General features: G+C 47.1%; 1 protein-coding gene across 1 annotated transcript; it reads left to right on the forward strand.

Annotated features, from left to right (window-relative positions):
• The first annotated feature begins 1,368 nt into the window (after positions 1–1,368).
• Positions 1,369–1,707, forward strand: LOC131680230 (uncharacterized). Its single transcript, XM_058960949.1, has one exon. The coding sequence runs from the start codon at positions 1,369–1,371 to the stop codon at positions 1,705–1,707; it is 339 nt and encodes a 112-aa protein (XP_058816932.1).
• Positions 1,708–21,579: the final 19,872 nt, after the last annotated feature.

Consider the following 21,579-nt stretch of genomic DNA (forward strand, 5'->3'; position numbering starts at 1 on the left):
GGGCGTCTCGACAAACGACAACATGCCTTCAGATCTGGTCGGGGTACTGACACATACTTTGCGGAGCTGGAGAGGTCATTACCCGACCGTGATGAGCACTGTTTGGTAGCGTCGCTAGACTTAGCCAAGGCGTACGACACCACTTGGAGATATGGCATCCTACGAACACTTTAGAAATGGCAAATACGCGGAAGGATGATAAACATTGTCAACAGTTTTCTGGCAGAGAGAACGTTCCAGGTCAACGTAGAGGGGCATTTGTCGCCAGCACATCCGCTGGAAAACGGTGTGCCTCAGGGCTCAGTGCTCTCTGTTACACTATTTCTCGTGGCTATCCAACCCATCTTCCGCGTGGTTCCGAATTCCGTACAAGTGTTGCTGTATGCCGACGATATCCTGCTCCTTGTATGGGGGAAGAAAGACCAGTCGCTCCACCGAAAACTTCAAGCCGCAGTGAAAGCCGTCGATAACTGGTCGAGAAGTGTTGGATTTACGATATCTGCAACGAAATCCAGCATCTTCTATTGCAGCCCTAACGTACGCCGTGAACCCATACAGGCGATAAAGGTAGATGGTGTAGCCGTTCCGACACAAACGCTACTGAGAACCCTCGGTGTTACTCTCGACCGATAGCTCAACTTTAAAGCGCATTGCAAAATGATGAAGAAGACGTGTGAATCCAGGCTGCGTATCTTGAAGATGATCGGCGCCAAGCTACCCCGTGGTCAACGCGCTTCTTTACTTCAAATCGGGTCAGCAATTGTCACCTCTCGGTTACTATACGGTATGTGGCTCGTAAGCAGAGGAGGAGATGCCGTCTTCCAAACGCTCGCACCTACATACAACAGGATGGTAAGGTTTGCATCTGGTGCATACGTCACGAGTCCAATTCTAACCATTATGGCTGAAGCAGGTACTTTTCCGTTCGATCTGCTTGTCCTCCAAACCATCGCACGATTGGTTATCCGTATGTTAGAGAATAGTAGGTTTAATGCTGCTCTTCCCTTGGTACATCGAGCTTCCAGTCGTTTGATGGAGATGGTCGGAACGCCTCCTCCAAATATCTGCTCCCGCACGCGGTTAACTACTCGGAAGTGGTACGAAGCCAGACCCCAGATCGTGTGGGACATCAAGAAATGCATAAAAGCCGGAGATCCTTCGGATACTGTCCGTCCAGTCGTTCAGGAGCTACTGACAGAACGTTTCAGCGGCTCAACAGTCGTTTACACAGATGGGTCGAAAGACGATATCGCTGTCGGCGCGGGAGTTTTCGGAGAACACTATCAACAGTCGCTAGGTCTTCCACAGTAATGCAGCGTCTTCTCAGCCGAGGCATTTGCAATAAAAACAGCGCTAACAGCATACCACATGTCTAGCGATTTGCTGATCATGTCAGATTCGGCTAGCTGTTTATCAGCAATCGAAGCCGGCACATCCCAGCACCCGTGGATCCAACAGATTGAAAACATGCTTCGGAACCGTCCAATCAATCTTTGCTGGATCCCAGGTCACACTGGCATCCGCGGTAACGAAGAGGTAGACCGACTTGCAGGAGAAGCCAGGGGCGTTCCCCCATTGGATATATCCATTCCCGGAGCAGATACCGTTAGTCAAATCAAAACAACTATCCGAAATCGATGGTACCAGCGGTGGTCAGCGTCCACCGAGGTGAAACTTCGCGAAGTAAAATTCAACACAGCAAAGTAAACTTACCGCGAGATTTCGGCTGACCAACGAGTGCTAACACGCTTACGAATAGGGCATACTTGGTTGACGCACGAATTCCTGCTGAAAAAAGAAGCCACACCGGTTTGCGACAGCTGCGGGGTAACTACTGACGTCCGTCATGTGATCCTCCACTGTAGGAGGTACGACGAAGCCAGGAAGAAGAACGATATTGAATCGATGAGTCTACGAGTGACTTTATGCAACAACAGAGACAACGAAGAGAAATTGCTAAACTTCCTCAAAGAAACAAATCTACAAAAAAATTTGAAAAATCTGTATTGTAAATTGATGTTTGTGAAAGCGAAATTGAAACTAATTTTCCGACACGAATGCACCCTTTTGGTGTAAAGTGTCATTGATAAACAACAACAACAATTATTATTATTATTATTATTATTATTATTATTATTGTTATTATTATTATTATTATTATTATTATTATTATTATTATTATTATTATTATTATTATTATTATTATTATTATTATTATTATTATTATTATTATTATTATTATTATTATTATTATTATTATTATTATTATTACTATTATTATTATTGTTATTATTATTATTATTATTATTATTATTATTATTATTATTATTATTATTATTATTAATATTATTATTATTATTCACAATCGGAAACACCGTTCCGTACGGTATCAACAACGCGCATACGGGAATTAAACACAGTGTTTTTTCAGTGTTTTTCGCGCTATCCGCGGTCTAGTTGCTAACAAATAGCTGAGTGAAGTGATTCTCCAGTGATTAAAGTTGAAAGAATTGTGAAAATCGTGTGTATCAATATTAGTACGGTACAGTGCGTGTCAAAAGTGTTGGAACGGCACAAAAATCAAAATCGTCAAAGTGCGTTTTTCTTGCTCGTATTACTATCTAGTGGCTGCGTAGAAGCTAGTAAGCGAGCAGATTCATCACTGCGCACCTACAGTGTGTCCCAAAATTGTGGGAACACTCGTAAACCGTCGACGTTGAGGGGGCAATTAAGGTAGGATCTTTCTTTTTTTTGCCTTTTTGTCTATTTGGGGGTGGTATCGGGTGACCGTGCCAAAGAGTATTTTCCAACGTCTGGTGGTGTAATCCAAGATGGCGGCCGCTAGTAGCGGTGATCCGGGTGGGTCGAGAACGAGAAGACTACCAGAGTACATGGACCCAACGAACAAATTTGGTGAACTGACATTCCTGCAGCTGACAGGTAAAGACGGTGTACCATTGCCAAGAAACCCGTTTATCATTGGGAAATCGGTTGAGGTTGCCGCTGGAGGTCCAATTGAAGGTGCGAATACCGAAGCTCAGGGGACACGGTATACCCTTCGAGTTCGGAACCCAGCCCAAGTTGCCAAACTTATGAAAATGACCAAGCTCATGGACGGTACTGATGTTGTGGTTGAATCCCATCCGAATCTGAACGTAAGCAGATGCGTAATTTCCTGCTACGATCTGATTCACTTGGAAGAAAAGGAAGTCTTACAAGAAATTCTAAGCCAGGGAGTGATTCGTGTGCAGCGAATTACACGTAAAGAAGCCGAAAACAGAGTGAATACGCCAGCACTCATCTTGACTTTCTGCAAGACCACATACCCGGAATACATGAAGATCGGTTTGCTTCGCGTCCCAACTCGCCCGTACTTCCCAAACCCGATGCTCTACTATGGTTGCTTTAAATACGGCCATACGCGTGTTCGCTGTCCTGGCCCGCAACGTTGTCCTAACTGCTCTGGAGAACATCAAAGCGAAGAAAAATGTCGAGCACCCCAGTTTTGTCTAAATTGTAAAGGAGATCACCAACCAACAAGCCGCCAATGTCCAAATTACAAAAAGGAAGTAGAGGTTATAAAAATAAAAATCCGCGACAATTTGACATTCCCGGAAGCGCGCAAACGAGCTGAACAGCAAAATCTAGGAAGTTACGCCCATGCTGCAGCGCAATCAAATGAGATCCTGAATAAATTGAAAGAACTGGAGCAGACAATGAAGAAGAAGGATGAGCAGATCGTTAAGCTTCTGGCAGAGAACAAACGCAAGGACGAGAAAATTGAGCAAATGATGGCGTACATCAAACAACATTCCGCCAGCCAAGAAAAACCACAGCACAGTAAAGAACAAAAACCAACGAATCAGACTGCCGGGCCAATAACACGATCCAGGAACAACTCACCAGCGATAAATACGGACTCAAAACGAGGAAGACCACAGAAACAACAAACCCCGTTCAGCAAACCAACGGCAACCTCACCGGATAACCTAAGCCCACCACCAAAAAAAACCGCTGCCACTACCACCAACGAAACTATGGAATATTCAGACGATGAAATTGAGATTACCGAGACGCCTCCTAGCCAGCCTCTTCGATGATTCTCATTTTCATCAACGTTTGGATACCAACGACAACCCACGCACGAATACTGACCACGAGATAGATCGGTTTGGAAGAGAGGAAAGTGTAGTACTCCTTCCAACGCAAGCACAGCAGGATGAAGGAACTATCCGGGCCGTCATACCCCAACCCGTTGATAGTGAATTCACCTCTGTGGCCGATAGGAACACCGATTTCACCACTACAGCTTGTAAACCAGCAGACCAAAAACCCACGATCGACGAACAGAAGGAGATCAGCAGAACTACACAAAGTCTATCCCCAGTGCCGACCGCAGTCGGTGTTCGTGAGCATAATAGTGTAGTTTGTACGACAGCGGTTGGCACTGTGGGGCTGGACCTTCCTCAGGTCAGTTCCGAAATTGTCAATCCCCTTGCAGGTACTGCTTGTTCTGATGTTCTTCCAGGTTTGACTGACAACATCGACGACACGCTCCTTCCACATCACCACACGCTGTCGCCCGGAGAAGGTCCATCGAGATATTCGTTTCGGGATGGAACAGCTGCCAACACAACAGTAGCGTCGAAGCAAACATCGAAAACTACACAAAGTCTTTCCCCAGTGCCGGTCGCTGTCGGCAATTCTGGAAGTAATCGTGTAGTAGTTTCGACAGCGGCTGGCACTGTGGGGCTAGACGTCCCACAGGTCAGTCCTATTCCACCTCGCTTACGAACGGATTCTGTTGCGTTTTATCCTGTTACAGATGTGAACAGCACGAATCGAACGAGTAACCGGTTTGGGGAAGAAGAGAAGAAAGTAGCTTCCCCACTTCATCATGAAGGGATCGACCGGGGGGAAGAGGACTGTCCCTACCTCCCGGATATACAGCCCTCGCAATTCTCCTCCTGGCTTTCCGCCGGTGAAGGCACATCACAACAGCAGTTCCAGAACACCGATCTCCCAACCACGTCGAGGAACCCTGTCGGCGAGCCAATACGATCTCGTAGACGTTCGCCATCAACATCGTCGTCGTCAGCGACAATCACCACTCGCAACAGCAAAAGTTTCGCACTGCAGTGGAACATTCGGGGTCTGCGCTGCAATATCAGTGACCTTAAGCAGCTGATCGCCCAATACGAACCGAGCTTGATAGCGTTACAAGAAACAAAGCTGGACAACCGAGTGATCTCAGCAGATTTCGTCGGTAACAACTACACTCTACTACTTGAGACTGGGAGTCGCCGATACTGGCAACAAGGGGTAGGGCTCGCCATTCGGGATGGTGTACCCTTCGAGAGACTTGAGGTCGGTGGCAATGTTCAAGCAATCGCTGTTCGGATACAACTGCCACATCAAATGACGGTGGTGTCGATCTACGTCCCTCCCAGTACTCAACAATGTCAAGAGCAGCTGGGAGAATTCTTTGAGCAGCTCCCACGTCCGGTACTTGTACTGGGCGACTTCAACGCGCACCATATCTGCTGGGGTTCCAATAAATCTACTGCACTAGGCTACTTTATCGCCGAGAAAACATTGTCGGAAAGACTAGTCATTCTCAACGACGGATCACATACCCGGATTGATCCAGCTACCGGTGTCACTTCAGCTATTGACCTCTCTATCTGTTCTGAAACTGTAGCCTCGAAATTTATTTGGCGAACTCTCCCGGACACCCATAATAGTGACCATTTTCCAATTCTCGTTTCCACTCCCGGACTGTCACATACTCCAACGAAAAGACAGAAATGGATCTACGACCAAGCGGATTGGACAACTTTCGAACATCTAACCGCCAGCGCTATTCGACCGGGTGCCGAAATATCAATTGACTGTTTCGTTGACCGTTTGATTAAAGCAGCAAACACTGCGATACCCCGCACAACCGGTAGAGTCGGTCCAAAAGCGGTTCCGTGGTGGTGTCCGGAGGTTAAAGCGGCCATCAAAACGAGAAGAAAAACACTGAGAGCACTAAGGCGTATTCAAGCAGAAGACCCACGGAAAGCCGATGCACTAAAACACTTCCAAGAGGCGCGTGCAGCTGCACGAAAGTCGATCCATGATGCCAAACAGCGATCATGGGAGGAATTCGTCACGAAGATATCTCCGAGTTCCACTGCGACGGAGATGTGGCAGACAGTGAACAGGTTGAGAGGGAAACGTCAGCATCGACCAACTGTCATCAAGCGATCTAGCGGCTACACGGATAAGGCTGAAGAAGTAGCTGAAGAACTGGCACAACATTACAGCGAACGATCCGCCACCTCCAGCTACTCGCCATTGTTCCAAAGAGAGAAGGAAAAGGCCGAACGAAACCGCGTGAATTTCTCGCCGGATACCGACGATACTTACAACACAGACTTCACTCTGAACGAGCTGCTTTGGGCACTCGATAGAGGACGAAGTGGCTCTTCAGGCCCGGACTGCATCGGTTATCCAATGCTTCAGCGACTGCCGTTGTCGGTGAAAACTGCCATGTTGGAACTATTCAATAGAATATGGCGTAGTGGCGTGTTTCCACCCTGTTGGCGAACTGGAATCATCGTACCAATTCCAAAGTCAAACTCGAATGACGCGGGTCCAGCTGCATTCCGTCCAATAACCCTAACGAGCTGTATGGCGAAGGTTTTCGAGCGAATAGTCAACCGACGGCTGACCACCGAACTAGAGGCGAACGGGCATCTCGACAAACGACAACATGCCTTCAGGTCCGGTCGGGGCACTGACACATATTTTGCGGAATTGGAGAGGTCATTACCCGACCGTGACGAGCACTGTCTGATAGCGTCGCTTGACTTGTCCAAGGCTTACGATACCACGTGGAGGTATGGCATACTACGAACACTAAAGAAATGGCACATACGCGGTAGAATGATCAACGTGTTGAACAGCTTCCTGACAGAAAGATCGTTCCAGGTTAATGTAGAGGGTTACTTATCGCCAGCGCATCCGCTGGAAAACGGTGTGCCACAAGGCTCAGTGCTCTCGGTTACGCTGTTTCTCGTGGCCATTCAACCCATCTTTCGCGTGGTTCCGAACACTGTGAAGATCTTGTTGTACGCCGACGATATCCTACTCGTAGTTTGGGGGAAGAAAGACCAGCCGCTTTATCGAAAGCTTCAGTCAGCAGTAAAAGCCGTCCATGAATGGGCAAGAAGTGTTGGATTTACGATATCTGCAACAAAATCCAGCATCTTCTATTGTAGCCCTAATGCCCGTCGTGCACCCAGTCAAGCAATCACGATAGATCGAGTTGCTATACCGACAGAAACACGCCTGAAAATTCTCGGCGTTACCCTCGATCGATCACTCAACTTCGCAGCGCACTGCAAATTGACGAAGAAGGCATGCGAATCTAGGCTGCGCATCCTGAAGATGATCGGTGCCAAACTTCCCCGTGGTCAACGCTCATCTTTACTGCGAATTGGATCCGCTATTATTACTTCGCGACTTTTGTACGGTATAGGAATCGTTAGTAGGGGTGGAGATGCTGTCATCAAAACCCTGGCACCCGCATACAACAAGATGATCAGATATGCATCTGGAGCATACGTCACCAGTCCGATCATAGCCATTATGGCTGAAGCAGGTACTCTACCGTTAGATCTTCTCATTCTCCAAACTGTAGCCCAATTAGCCATCAGAATGTTGGGAAACAGCAGGGAGAATGCTGACCTTCCCCTGGTTTGCCGAGCTTCCGAACGTTTGACAGAAATAGTCGGAACTGCTCTCCCAAACATCTACACCCGAACGCGACTATCTGATCGAAAGTGGTACGACCGCACACCCCAGATCCTTTGGGAAATCAAGAAGCGCGTAAAAGCTGGAGACCCCTCGGGTATTGTTCGTCCAGTTGTTCAAGAGCTCCTGACAAATCATCTCAGCCGTTCAACAATCGTCTACACAGATGGCTCGAAAGACGATACCGCAGTAGGCGCCGGAGTTTTTGGAGAACACTTCCAACAGTCACTTGGTCTTCCACAGCAATGCAGTGTCTTCTCGGCAGAGGCATTCGCAATAAAAACAGCGCTAACAACATTCAACACGGTCAGCGACTTAGTAATAATGTCCGATTCGGCCAGCTGTTTATCGGCAATCGAAGCCGGCACATCCCAGCACCCGTGGATCCAGGAAATTGAAAACCTGCTACGAAATCGTTCAATCAAGCTTTGCTGGATTCCAGGTCACGCTGGCATCCGTGGCAACGAGGAGGCAGACAGACTCGCTGGAGAAGCGAGGAACATTGCTCCGTTAGCTATATCTGTTCCGGGGGCAGACGCCGTCAAGCATATAAAAACAGCTATCCGAAACCAATGGTACCGTCGGTGGTCAGCGTCCACTGAAGTAAAACTTCGTGAAGTTAAATTCGACACAGTGAAGTGGACTGACCGCGAGAATTCGGCCGAACAGCGAGTTCTTACCCGGCTTCGAATAGGGCATACTCGGCTAACACACGACTTTCTGCTAAAGAAAACTTCACCACCAGTGTGCGACTGCTGTGGGATCGTTGTAGATGTCCGCCATGTGATCCTCCACTGCAGAAAGTACGACGACGTTAGAAGGAAGCACGACATCAAGTCGACTAGTCTGCGAGTGGCTCTGCGCAACGACAGGAAAAATGAGGAGAGTATAGTAAAATTCCTTAAGGAAACTAACCTATTTAAATTGCTATAAATGTATATTTTGATTTATAACTGCATAACTGATAACTGCATTGTAAAATTAACAGGTAAAATATTTTCTTCCGACACGAATGCACCCTTCCTTGGTGTAAAGTGTCGTTAATAAACAACAACAACAACAATTATTATTATTATTATTATTATTATTATTATTATTATAATTATTATTATTATTATTATTATTATTATTATTATTATTATTACTATTATTATTATTATTATTATTAATTGAATTAAATATTGAAATTTGTTCACGAAAAGTGAAACTTGAGTACATGTTTGGTTTATTATTTTAGTCTAGATGATAGTAGTTCATCTGAGTTGGAAACACCGTTCCGTACGGTATAAACAGCACGGATTCGGGAATTAAAGACAGTGTTTTTTCGGTGTTTTTCGCGATATTCGCGGTTTATTTATGGACAAAAACGTGAACGAAGTGCTTCTCTAGTGGTGAACAGTGAAAGTTTGGTGAAAATCGGTTCAGAAACGGCTGAAAAAAGTGAATTTTAGTTTTGTCCACGCGGTGCAATAGGTAAACAAACAGCCATCGCTGTGCCTACCCGCGTGGTTGCCGGGCCGATCTTGCATTCACTCGCTGGTGGAGTGTGACGGTGTGCTGAACGGGCGATATTTTTGAGTCGCAAAATACGTAAAAAGTTTTTGAAAAATTATTGAATTTTTTGCCTTTCTCATATAGAATGGTTATGCAATCACTCTGAAAACCTGTTTTAATCCACCTAGCGGTGCAATTGTGCCTTTCTCATTTCTATAAACTATGGCACGGAAGCTTTTTATGTTCAACATAATTGTGGAAATGTCCATTACATTCTTAGTACACTTTGCACTTATACACAATGGCATGCCAGCCACGAACTTGATGACCCACGTGTTGACGGTGGAACACTTGAAACAAAAAAATATCATACTCCATTAGCCTAATCAGCATTAGATCAATGTTATCTGCTTGCTAACTAATTTTGTCATGCGGGGGTGGGTATGTGAGGAGGGCGAAAGTCCCATGAACGAACGACTCCCCAGCTTAAATTGGTATGCTTTGTGATATAGTGGTGGTTTAAAGATGATGGGGTTGAAAGGGAGGGGTATGAGGGCTGGAAGGGGTGGTGGTCTGAGGGGTGATTTAAAGAGATTTTTAAAGAAGGGAAGTGAACAGTACAGGGGGGGGGGGGTGTAACCCCTCTACGTAAACCATCAACTATGCCCCTATTAAAATCCAGAAACCTTATGCGAGTCGAAAAAAAATTAGGGGTTAGGTTGACGTTTTTCAGAGTGATTGCATAACCTTTCTATATGAGAAAGGCAAAAATGTGCCAAAATCCAAAAAAGTGAATCGTCGTAAAAATTTTTTTTCGAGTTTGCATCAAATCTCGACGTTTCATGCACCTTGAACACATTTAGCATCAAAAATAAAAATTCTATTTTTAATTTTTCCTATAGTTTATATGAGAAATTTCTGTGTGGCCGCACTCTTAAACCCGTAATTCCGGAACCAGAATTCCGATCGATCCAAAATTCAATAGCAGCCGATGGAAAGGTTGCACCTTTCATTTGAGACTAAATTTGGGCAAATCGGTCCAGCCATTTCTGAGAAAAATGAGTGAGATTATTTGAAACATACGCACATACATACACACACATACACACACATACACACACATACATACATACACACACATACAGACTTTTTCCGATCTGGACGAACTGAGAAAGGCAAAAATGTGCCAAAATCCAAAAAAGTGAATCGTCGTCAAATTTTTTTTCGAGTTTGCAGCAAAGCTCGACGTTTCATGCACCTTGAAGACATTTAGACCGTAGAGCTGCAATCTCGGCACTCCACCAGTATACCGGGCATCTACCGTTTCTTGGCAGTGTTTTTCTCGGCATAGTGGCGTCGCACGCGCGTGATAGAACAGCTACCAGCGCATCCCCGCTTAGACTGTCGGTGTTGGCCTCCAGTCCCAGGGCCGCGGTGAAAGCTTCGCTGTCGAAGTGATTGGACTTCCACCCGCGTACCTGACAGGGATCTCCCGCCCTCGGATGCTGCACACCATAGTTGGTCTTAAAGCGGATTGCTAAATGATCGCTATGGGTGTAGCCTTCGTCTACCCTCCATTCCATGCCTGGAGCCAGACTCGGGCTGGCAAAGGTCACATCAATCCACGCCTCCACTCCGTTTCTACGGAATGTACTAGCGGAGCCATCATTAGCTAGCACAGTATCGAGTTTCGCAAGCGCTTCCATTAGCGCTTTACCCCTGCTATTTGTACAGCGGCTGCCCCACTCCACTGCCCAAGCGTTAAAGTCTCCCGCTATTACTACCGGTTTCCGGCCCACGAGGTCCGACGAGAGCCTGTCGATCATCTGGTAGAACTGTTCTATTGGCCACCTTGGTGGGGCGTAGCAGCTGCAATAGAACACACCATTGATCTTGGCAATCGCCACACTCTCGGCGGAGGGGTGTATTACCTCTTGAACCGGGAACCGTCCCGTTGTACAGATTGCCACCATTCCAGACCCGTCCGACACCCAATTGCCGTTGCCGGCAGGGATGCTGTACGGGTCTGATAAGAGGGTGACATCTGTCCTCGACTCCGAGACCGACTGCCACAGCAGCTGTTGGGCTGCTGCACAATGGTTAAGATTTAGCTGTGTGACTTTCACGGCTTCTTCTTATTTAACTCGCCGAAGGAACACGAAGGTCCGCCCATAGCATGTTTATGGGCTTGCTTCTTAGCGGTGCAGATAAGGCACTTGTATGCCTTAGTGCACCCCCGCTCTTTATGTCCCTCCTCGCCGCAGCGACGACATAGTTTGCTCCTATCTATGCCTTTGCATTCGTATGCTTTGCGGCCGGATTCAAGGCACCGATAGCACCTATCCACTGAAGGCGGCTGGGGTATACTAATAGGGCATACCGACCAGCCGATCTTCAGTTTACCTTTCTCGGTTACCTTTTTGGCATCCGCCTTCAGTAGCCTGAGGTAGGCTACTTGGGTGCCAGAGGGTCCATCTCTCAATCGCACAGAGGCCCGCTCGATTGTGACGTCGCAGTGCTCCTTGACAGCTGCGACGACGTCTTCTGCGGTCGTGAACTCGTCCAAGTGCTTGCACTGGAGAGTTGTTTCCGCACCTAGCGACCTGATTTGGGCGCCCTCACCAAGGACCTCTTGGGCCAAGGCCTTGTATACTGCACTTGATTGTGCGCCTCGCTTCAGCACCAGAAGCATCTCTCCCGTGTTGGTGCGTCTTACGCTACGCACATCCTGCCCAAGGGCCGAGAGGCTTTCGGCCGCCTTCATCGATTTAAGGACATCGGCGTATTTGTTCTTGTCGGTTTTTAACCACAAGGCTTCGCCTCTGTCCTTGGCCTTCTTCGCAGGCCGCGGTACCTCCGGTTTCGTTGCCGGCTTTTTCTTGGTGACCAGCGTCCAAGGGTTTGAGCCCCCCTGCCCCGGTCGTGCCGGGTTGCTGGTACCATCGCTCTCCACAGCGAGGTCACTCTCGCCCTCGCTTACCTCGCCCAGACGGCGTTTGACCTTGACGGTTGCACGCCGAGTGGTGTCGGTTTTGGCACCCTCGCCTGGCGACTTCCTAGGGCGCTTCGCGTTCGATGCCGTCTTGCGATTGCCCTTTCCTTTTCCCTTCGAGAGGAACTCGGTCGCCGCTCCGATCGACGTGGCTGCTCCGTAGAAGGTAAAGGCCACTGTCTGTGAACCTCTATCGACCTTCTCTCTTTCCTCCCTATTGGAGGCCACTGTCTGGGTTTCTCTGTCGGGCCTCTCCCGACATTCCACCCTCTTAGCATAGGCCTGCTGCTCCTGTCTTGCGACACGAACAGCTTTCCGGAGCTCCAGGAGGCTCAACTTCAACTCCTTGGCTATATTCTGCTTTGCGCTAGCGAAGTCGATTATAGAATCGAGTTGCTTCGCTACTTTGCGCATCGCAGATATTGGCCCCTCCGATGCATTGGTAGGGCTATTGCCTACCGCTGCTGGGGGGTCACTGGTGCTTTCGGATGCAGCACTCATCGCTCCACTACTCTCCCCACGGGGGGGGGAGACCTCGCCAAACCACCTCTAGCGAAGGGGTTTGGCACCTCCGTCTGTTTGTTTTTATTTTTATTTATCTCCATGTATAGTCCCACGAGTAGCGCGAGAAATATATGTCCGCCACGCCAGAGCTCCGCATTAGCGTGGTAAGGGACGCTTAGTGTGGGGGTTGCCCAGGTACCCCACAGGCTCCGTTAACGATCGAGCATCTTTTTCACCCCCTCGATCACTCATCCCTCGGCACGGGTCGCTTCACGCCTTGGAATTGGGGTTATACCCTACCTTGCTTTACGTGGTGATCTCGGCCCGGATCATCACAACCATCCTCCTTTACCAGGGCTTTGGACCTGTAGCTCTGGTTCTCAATAGTTCCATGTACGTATGTTATTACAGACATGCTACTATTGAGATCCGTCATTCGCTAGCGGAGTTACATACATGTGTGTGCATGTGTGTATGTATGTGTGTGTATGTGTGTGTGTGTTTGTATGTGCGTATGTGTCAAATAATGTCACTCATTTTTCTCAGAGATGGCTGGACCGATTTGCCCAAACTTAGTCTCAAATGAAAGGTGCAACCTTCCCATCGGCTGCTATTGAATTTTGGATCGATCGGAATTCTGGTTCCGGAATTACGGGTTTAAGAGTGCGGCCACACAGAAATTTCTCATATAAACTATAGGAAAAATTAAAAATAGAATTTTTATTTTTGATTCTAAATGTCTTCAAGGTGCATGAAACGTCGAGCTTTGATGCAAACTCGAAAAAAAATTTGACGACTATTCACTTTTTTGGATTTTGGCACATTTTTGCCTTTCTCATATAGAAAGGTTATGCAATCACTCTGAAAAACGTCAACCTAATCCCGGCCCGGAGGGCCGAGTGTCATATCCCATTCGACTCAGTTCGTCGAGATCGGAAAAAGTCTGTATGTGTGTATGTATGTGTGTGTATGTGTGTGTGTATGTATGTGCGTATGTGTCAAATAATGTCACTCATTTTTCTCAGAGATGGCTGGACCGATTTGCCCAAACTTAGTCTCAAATGAAAGGTGCAACCTTCCCATCGGCTGCTATTGAATTTTGGATCGATCGGAATTCTGGTTCCGGAATTACGGGTTTAAGAGTGCGGCCACACAGAAATTTCTCATACAAACTATAGGAAAAATTAAAAGAGAATTTTTATTTTTGATGCTAAATGTCTTCAAGGTGCATGAAACGTCGAGCTTTGATGCAAACTCGAAAAAAAATTTGACGACTTCACTTGTTTTGGATTTTGGCACATTTTTGCCTTTCTCATATAGAAAGGTTATGCAATCACTCTGAAAAACGTCAACCTAATCCCGGCCAATTTTTTTTTGACTCGCATAGGGTTTCTGGATTTTAACAGGGGCGTAGTTGATGCTTTAAGGAGAGGGGTTACACCCCCCCCCTCTAACGTTCACTCCCCTCTCTTAAAAATCTCCTTAAATCACCCCTCAGCCCTCATACCCCTCCCCATCAAGCCCATCATCTTGAAACCATCACTATATCACAAAGCAAACCAATTTAAGCTGGGGAGTCGTTCGTTCATGGAACTTTCGCCCTACTCACATACCCGCCCCCGCATGACAAAATGAGTTAGCAAGCAGATAACATTGATCTAATACTGATTAGGCTAATGAAGTACGATATTTTTTTGTTTCAAGTGTTTCACCGTCGACACGTAGCTCATCAAGTTTGTGGCTGGCAAGCTATTGTGTATAAATGCAAAGTGTACTAAGAATGTAATGGACATTTCCACAACTATGTTGAACATAAAAAGCCTCCGTGCTATAGTTTAGAGAAATGAGAAAGGCACAATTGCACCGCTAGGTGAATTAAAATAGGTTTTTTAACGTTGGATTTGGTGGTATTTGAGATACCAGTACAGCGTGTACCGATATTTGTACGGTACAGTGCGGGCCAAAAGTGTATGAACGGCAAAAAAAAAATTGGAAAAGTGCGTTTTTCTTGCTTGTTTTGCTATTTAGAGGCTGTGTAGAAGCAAGCAAGCGAACAGATTCATCACTGCGCATCTACACTGTGTCCCAAAATTGTGGGAACGCTTCGAAAAAGTCGACGTTGAAGGGGCAAATAAGGTAAGATCTTTCCTTTTCTTCACCTTTTTTTGTCCATTTGGGGTTGGAATGGGGTGACCGTTCCACATAGCAGTTTCCAACGTCTCGTGGCGTAATCCAAGATGGCGGCCGCTAGTAGCGGTGATCCGGGAGGGTCAAGTCAAAGAATATTGCCGGTATACATGGATCCGACGAACAAATTCGGCGAATTGACGTTCCTGCAGCTGACAGGCAAAGACGGTGTAGCTTTGCCAAGAAACCCGTTCGTCATTGGTAAATCGGTTGAGGTTGTCGCTGGAGGCCCAATTGAAGGTGCGAATACCGAAGCTCAAGGGACACGGTATACCCTTCGAGTTCGGAACCCAGTCCAAGTAGCCAAACTAATGAAAATGACCAAGCTCATTGACGGTACTGATGTTGTGGTTGAATCCCATCCGAATCTGAACGTAAGCAGATGCGTAATTTCCTGCTACGATCTGATTCACCTTGAAGAAAAGGAGGTTTTGCAAGAAATTATAAGCCAGGGTGTGATTCGTGTACAGCGAATTACACGAAAGGAAGAGGAGAAAAGAGTGAATACGCCAGCGCTTATCTTGACCTTCTGCAAGACCACATACACGGAATACAAGAAGATCAGTTTGCTTCGCATCCCTACCCGCCCGTACTTCCCAAACCCAATGCTTTGTTATGGTTGCTTCAAATACGGCCATACTCGTGTTCGCTGTCCTGGCCCGCAACGTTGTCCTAATTGCTCTGGAGAACATAAAGGTGAAGAAAAATGTCGAGCAGCTCAGTTCTGCCTAAATTGTAAAGGTGATCACCAACCAACAAGCCGCCAATGTCCAAATTACAAAAAGGAAGTAGAGGTCATAAAAATAAAAATCCGCGACAATTTGACATTCCCGGAAGCGCGCAAACGAGCTGAGCAGCAAAATCTTGGAAGTTACGCCCAGGCTGCAGCGCAATCAAACGAGATCCTGAATAAATTGAAAGAACTGGAGCAGACAATGAAGAAGAAGGATGAGCTGATCGTTAAGCTTCTGGCAGAGAACAAACGCAAGGACGAGAAAATTGAGCAAATGATGGCGTACATCAAACGACATTCCGCCAGCCAAGAAAAACCACAGCACAGCAAAGAACAAAAACCAACGAATCAGAAGGTCGGGCCAATAACACGATCCAGGAACAACTCACCAGCGATAAATACGGACTCAAAACGAGGAAGACCACAGAAACAACACACCCCTTTCAGCAAACCAACGACAACCTCACCGGATACGCCCCCTAGCCAGCTTCTTCGATAATTCTTATTTTCATCAACGTTTGGATACCAACGACAACCCACGCACAAATACTGACCACGAGATAGATCGGTTTGGAAGAGAGGAAAGTGTAGTACTCCTTCCAACGCAAGCACAGCAGGAATGAGGGAACTATCCGGGTCGTCATACCCCAACCTGTTGATAGTGAATTCACCTCTATGGCCGACAGGAACACTGATTTCACCACTACAACTTGTAAACCAGCAGACCAAAAACTCACGATCGACGAACAGAAGGAGATCAGCAGAATTACACAAAGTCTATCCCCAGTGCCGACCGCAGTCGGTGTTCGTGAGCATAATAGTGTAGTTTGTACGACAGCGGTTGGCACTGTGGGGCTGGACCTTCCTCAGGTCAGTTCAGAAATTGTCAATCCCCTTGCAGGTACTGTTTGTTCTGATGTTCTTCCAGGTTTGACTGACAACATCGACGACACGCTCCTTCCACATCACCACTCGCTGTCGCCCGGAGAAGGTCCATCGAGATATTCGTTTCGAGATGGAACAGCTGTCACCGCAACAGTAGCGTCGAAGCAAACAACGAAAACTACACAAAGTCTTTCCCCAGTGCCGGTCGCTGTCGGCAATTCTGGAAGTAATCATGTAGTAGTTTTGACAGCGGCTGGCTCTATGTGGCTAGACGTCCCACAGGTCAGTCCTATTCCACCTCGCTTACGAACGGATTCTGTTGCGGTTTATCCCGTTACAGATGTGACCAGCACGCATCGAACGAGTAACCGGTTTGGGGAAGAAGAGAAGAAAGTAGTTTCCCCACTTCATCATGAAGGGATCGACCGGGGGAAGAGGACTGTCCCTACCTTCCGGATATACAGTTTTCGCAATTCTCCTCCTGGCTTTCCGCCGGTGAAGGCACATCGCAACAGCAGTTCCAGAACACCGATCTCCCAACCACGTCGAGGAACCCTGTCGGCGAGCCAATACGAACTCGTAGACGATCAACATCGTCTTCGTCAGCGACAATCATCAGTCGCAATAGCAAAAGTTTCGCACTGCAGTGGAACATTCGGGGCCTCCGTTCCAATATCGATGAACTTAAGCAGCTGATCGCCCAACACGAGCCAAAACTGATAGCGCTACAAGAAACAAAAAGTGGACAACCGAGTAGTTCCAACAGATTTCATCGGTAACAACTATACTAGGGTTGTGGTACCGGTAATACCGGTACCGAAAATCTCGAGGGTACCGACCCATTTTTGGTACCGTAATACCGGTACTGAACCAAAGCCAGTACTGGTATTTTCGGTACTATACAATTTTTTATGACAACTCTGCAGGGGGATCTGGTTCAAAATATCGGTCTGCAAGATAACGTTTAATTATATTAATTTTCGTTCTGGATAAATCGTTGAGATATCATCTCTGTGTGGGAATGAGGTGGGGCCATCATCACAATAATTCTAGAAGTTAAAGTTTTATTAGCGACATTCTGATTGGTTTCCATTATTCACTTATCTATAACAGAACGAACAGCGATTTAGTAGCTAACAGTTTTAGACTTGGTGAACTGCTTCAAATGGGGCGATTTTTAATTATTGGTGATCTGAAAATTCAGCAAAACTCCATAGTTTACAGGAAAGCAAAGAGCCTTGATATGCATTAGAGAATAGTAGGCAAACGACATAAAGGTCGAAACCAATTTTCAGAAAAGCAAGAGAGGAAATGCGATTAACCTGCTCGGGTTTACTGCCATTCTCGCTTTGATTTACTGTTGTTAATAGGGTTTCATAGATTTACCATCTGTTCAAGTCGACGAAAGTCGCACCATTTAGCAGTTATTGATTTCAAAGTGGCCTAGATTTTGAAATAAAAGAAGGTACCCTATACGAAAAATATCTTCTGTGAAATGAGTCTTGCCATTCCGAAGCTATTAAAAACAATAAACAGCGCAGATCAATCATCTGAGAATAAGATCATCAGTTTGAGCATTCAATTTCAGTTTGAAGCTTTTTTTTAATTTTTTAAAAAAATATTCGAGTACCGGTACTTTACCGGTATTACTGGTACTGAGGGCTTCAGTACCGTAGTACCAGTTCTCGCCAAAAAGGGTCGGTACTGCGAACACTAAACTATACCCTGCTGCTGAAAACTGGTAGCTGTCGATACTGGCAACAAGGAGTAGGTCTTGCCATCCGGGATGGTGTTCCTTTTGAACGAATTGATATCGACGACAGTATACAAGCTATCGCAGTTTGGATCCAACTGCCACAGCAAATGACGGTGGTATCGATCTACGTCCCTCCCAATACTCAAGAACAGCTGGGTGACTTCCTCGAAACGCTTTCACGTCCAGTGCTGGTACTAGGCGACTTTAACGCGCACCATATTTGCTGGGGTTCTACGAAATCTACCGCACTAGGCCACTTCATCGCCGAAAAAACGCTATCGGAACGATTACTCATCCTCAACGATGGATCGCACACTCGGATTGGCCCAGCTACCAGTATTATTTTGGCTATTGACCTCTCGATCTGCTCAGAATCGGTGGCTTCGAAATTTGTTTGGCGAACACTTCCGGACACCCACAGCAGTGATCACTTTCCCATTCTCGTTTCCATTCCCGGACTGTCGACTATCCCAACGAAAAGACAGAAATGGATTTACGAACAAGCAGATTGGACAACCTACGAGCGATTGACCGCCAACGCTATTCGACTGGGCGTCGAAATATCAATCGACTGTTTCGTTGACCGGTTGATTAGAGCAGCAAACAAAGCGATACCTCGCACTACCGGCAGAGTCGGTCCCAAAGCGGTTCCGTGGTGGTGTCCGGAGGTGAAAGTAGCTAGCAAAAATCGGAGAAAAGCACTTAGGGCACTGAAGCGTATACCAGCAGATGACCCACGAAAAGCGGATGCACTGAAAAGCTTCCAGGAATCACGGGCAGCAGCAAGAAAGTCTATCCATGACGCCAAGAAAAAATCATGGGAAGACTTCGTCGCGAAGATATCTCCAAGTTCAACTACGTCGGAGATGTGGCAGACAGTTAACACGTTGAGAGGGAAACGCCAACACCGCCCAACTGTCATCAAGCTGTCCAATGGTTACACGGATAAGCCAGAAGAAATAGCTGAAGAACTGGCGCAACACTACAGCGAAATATCCGCAACCTCCAGCTATTCGTCGTTGTTCCAGAGGGAGAAAGAAAAGGCCGAACGAAACCGCATAGACTTCTCGCCAGATAGCGATGATATCTACAATTCGGACTTCACCCTGAATGAGTTGCTGTGGGCACTCGACAGAGGAAGAAGTGGCTCTTCAGGACCGGACTGCATCGGCAATCCAATGCTTCAGCGACTGCCATTGTCTGTGAAAACTGCCATGTTGGAACTTTTCAACAGAAAATGGCGCAGTGGCGTATTCCCACCCTGTTGGCGAACCGGAACCATCGTACCAATTCCAAAGCCAAGCTCGGATGACGCAGGTCCAGCTGCATTCCGTCCAATCACGTTAACTAGTTGCATGGCGAAGGTGTTCGAGCGAATTGTCAACCGACGGTTAACCACCGAACTAGAGTCGAACGGGCGTCTCGACAAACGACAACATGCCTTCAGATCTGGTCGGGGTACTGACACATACTTTGCGGAGCTGGAGAGGTTATTACCCACCCGTGACGAGCACTGTCAGATAGCGTCGCTAGACTTAGCCAAGGCGTACGACACCACTTGGAGATATGGCATCCTACGAACACTACAGAAATGGCAAATACGCGGAAGGATGATAAACATTGTCAACAGTTTTCTGGCAGAGAGAACGTTCCAGGTCAACATAGAGGGGCGTTTGTCGCCAGCACATCCGCTGGAAAACGGTGTGCCGCAGGGCTCAGTGCTCTCTGTTACACTATTTCTCGTGGCTATCCAACCCATCTTCCGCGTGGTTCCGAACTCCGTACAAGTGTTGCTGTACGCCGATGATATTCTGCTTCTTGTGTGGAGGAAGAAAGACCAGTCGCTCCTCCGAAAACTTCAGGCCGCAAAAAAAAAGCCGTCGATAAATGGTCGAGAAGTGTTGGATTTACGATATCTGCAACGAAATCCAGCATCTTCTATTGCAGCCCTAACGTGCGCCGTGAACCCATGCAGGCGATAAAGGTAGATGGTGTAGCCGTTCCGACACAAACGTTGCTGAGAACGCTCGGTGTCATGCTCGATCAATCAACTTTAAAGCGCATTGTAAAATGACGAAGAAGACGTGTGAATCCAGGCTGCGTATCTTGAAGATGATCGGTGCCAAGCTACTCCGTGGTCAACGCTCTTCTTTACTTCAAATCGGGTCCGCAATTGTTACCTCGCGACTCCTCTACGGTATGGGACTTGTAAGCAGAGGAGGAGATGCCGTCATCCAAACGCTCGCTCCTACATACAACAGGATGGTAAGGTTTGCATCCGGTCCATACGTCACGAGCCTAATCGTAGCCATTATGGCAGAAGCTGGAACCCTACCATTCGACCTACTCGTTCTTCAAAATATAGCCCGCTTGGCCATCCATACGTTGGAAAAAAGCAAGGATAATGCCGATCTCCCCCTGGTATAGCGAGCATCCGAACGTCTGACAGAGGTGATCGGAATCCCTCTTTCAGATATTTGCACTCGTATACGTTTAGCTGCACGAAGATGGTACGAACCCAAGCCCCAGATCGTGTGGGACATAAAGAGACGTGTGAAATTGTTCGGCCTGCTTTTCAGGAGCTCCTAGCAGGTCGTTTCAACCGTTCAACTATCGTCTACACGGATGGGTCGAAAGACGACAATGCAGTTGGTGTGGGAGTGTATGGAGAATACTTCCAACAATCGGTTGGTCTTCCATCGTCATGCAGCGTTTTCTCGGCAGAAGCGTTTGCAATCAAAACGGCGCTAGCAACAACTAACACGGTCAGTGATTTGGTGGTTATGTCTGACTCGGCCAGTTGCTTATCGGCATTAGAAGCTGGCACATCGCAACACCCGTGGATTCAGCAGATTGAAAACATGTTACGAGGCCGTCCAGTCAAGCTGTGCTGGATTCCGGGTCATGCTGGTATCCATGGCAACGAAGAGGCAGACCGCCTCGCAGGAGAAGCCAGGGGTAATGCTCCCTTGCAAATAGCTGTTCCGGGAGCAGACCCGAACAACCAAATGAAAACAGCTATCCGAAATCAGTGGTGCCGTCGATGGTCTGCGTCCACTGAAGTAAAACTTCGCGAAGTTAAATTCGACACAGGGAAATGGACTGACCGCAAGAATTCGGCTGAACAGCGAGTGCTTACCCGACTTCGAATAGGGCATACCCGGCTAACACACGACTTTCTGCTAAAGAAAACTTCACCACCAGTGTGCGACTGCTGTGGGATCATTA

The sequence above is a fragment of the Topomyia yanbarensis genome, chromosome 2 (assembly GCF_030247195.1).
Source record: "Topomyia yanbarensis strain Yona2022 chromosome 2, ASM3024719v1, whole genome shotgun sequence".
Lineage (NCBI taxonomy): Eukaryota > Metazoa > Arthropoda > Insecta > Diptera > Culicidae > Topomyia > Topomyia yanbarensis.

Coding starts and splice junctions, on each gene's coding strand:
- LOC131680230 (XM_058960949.1), top strand. CDS start 1,369: ATGTCTAGCGATTTGCTGATCATGTCAGATTCGGCTAGCTGTTTATCA.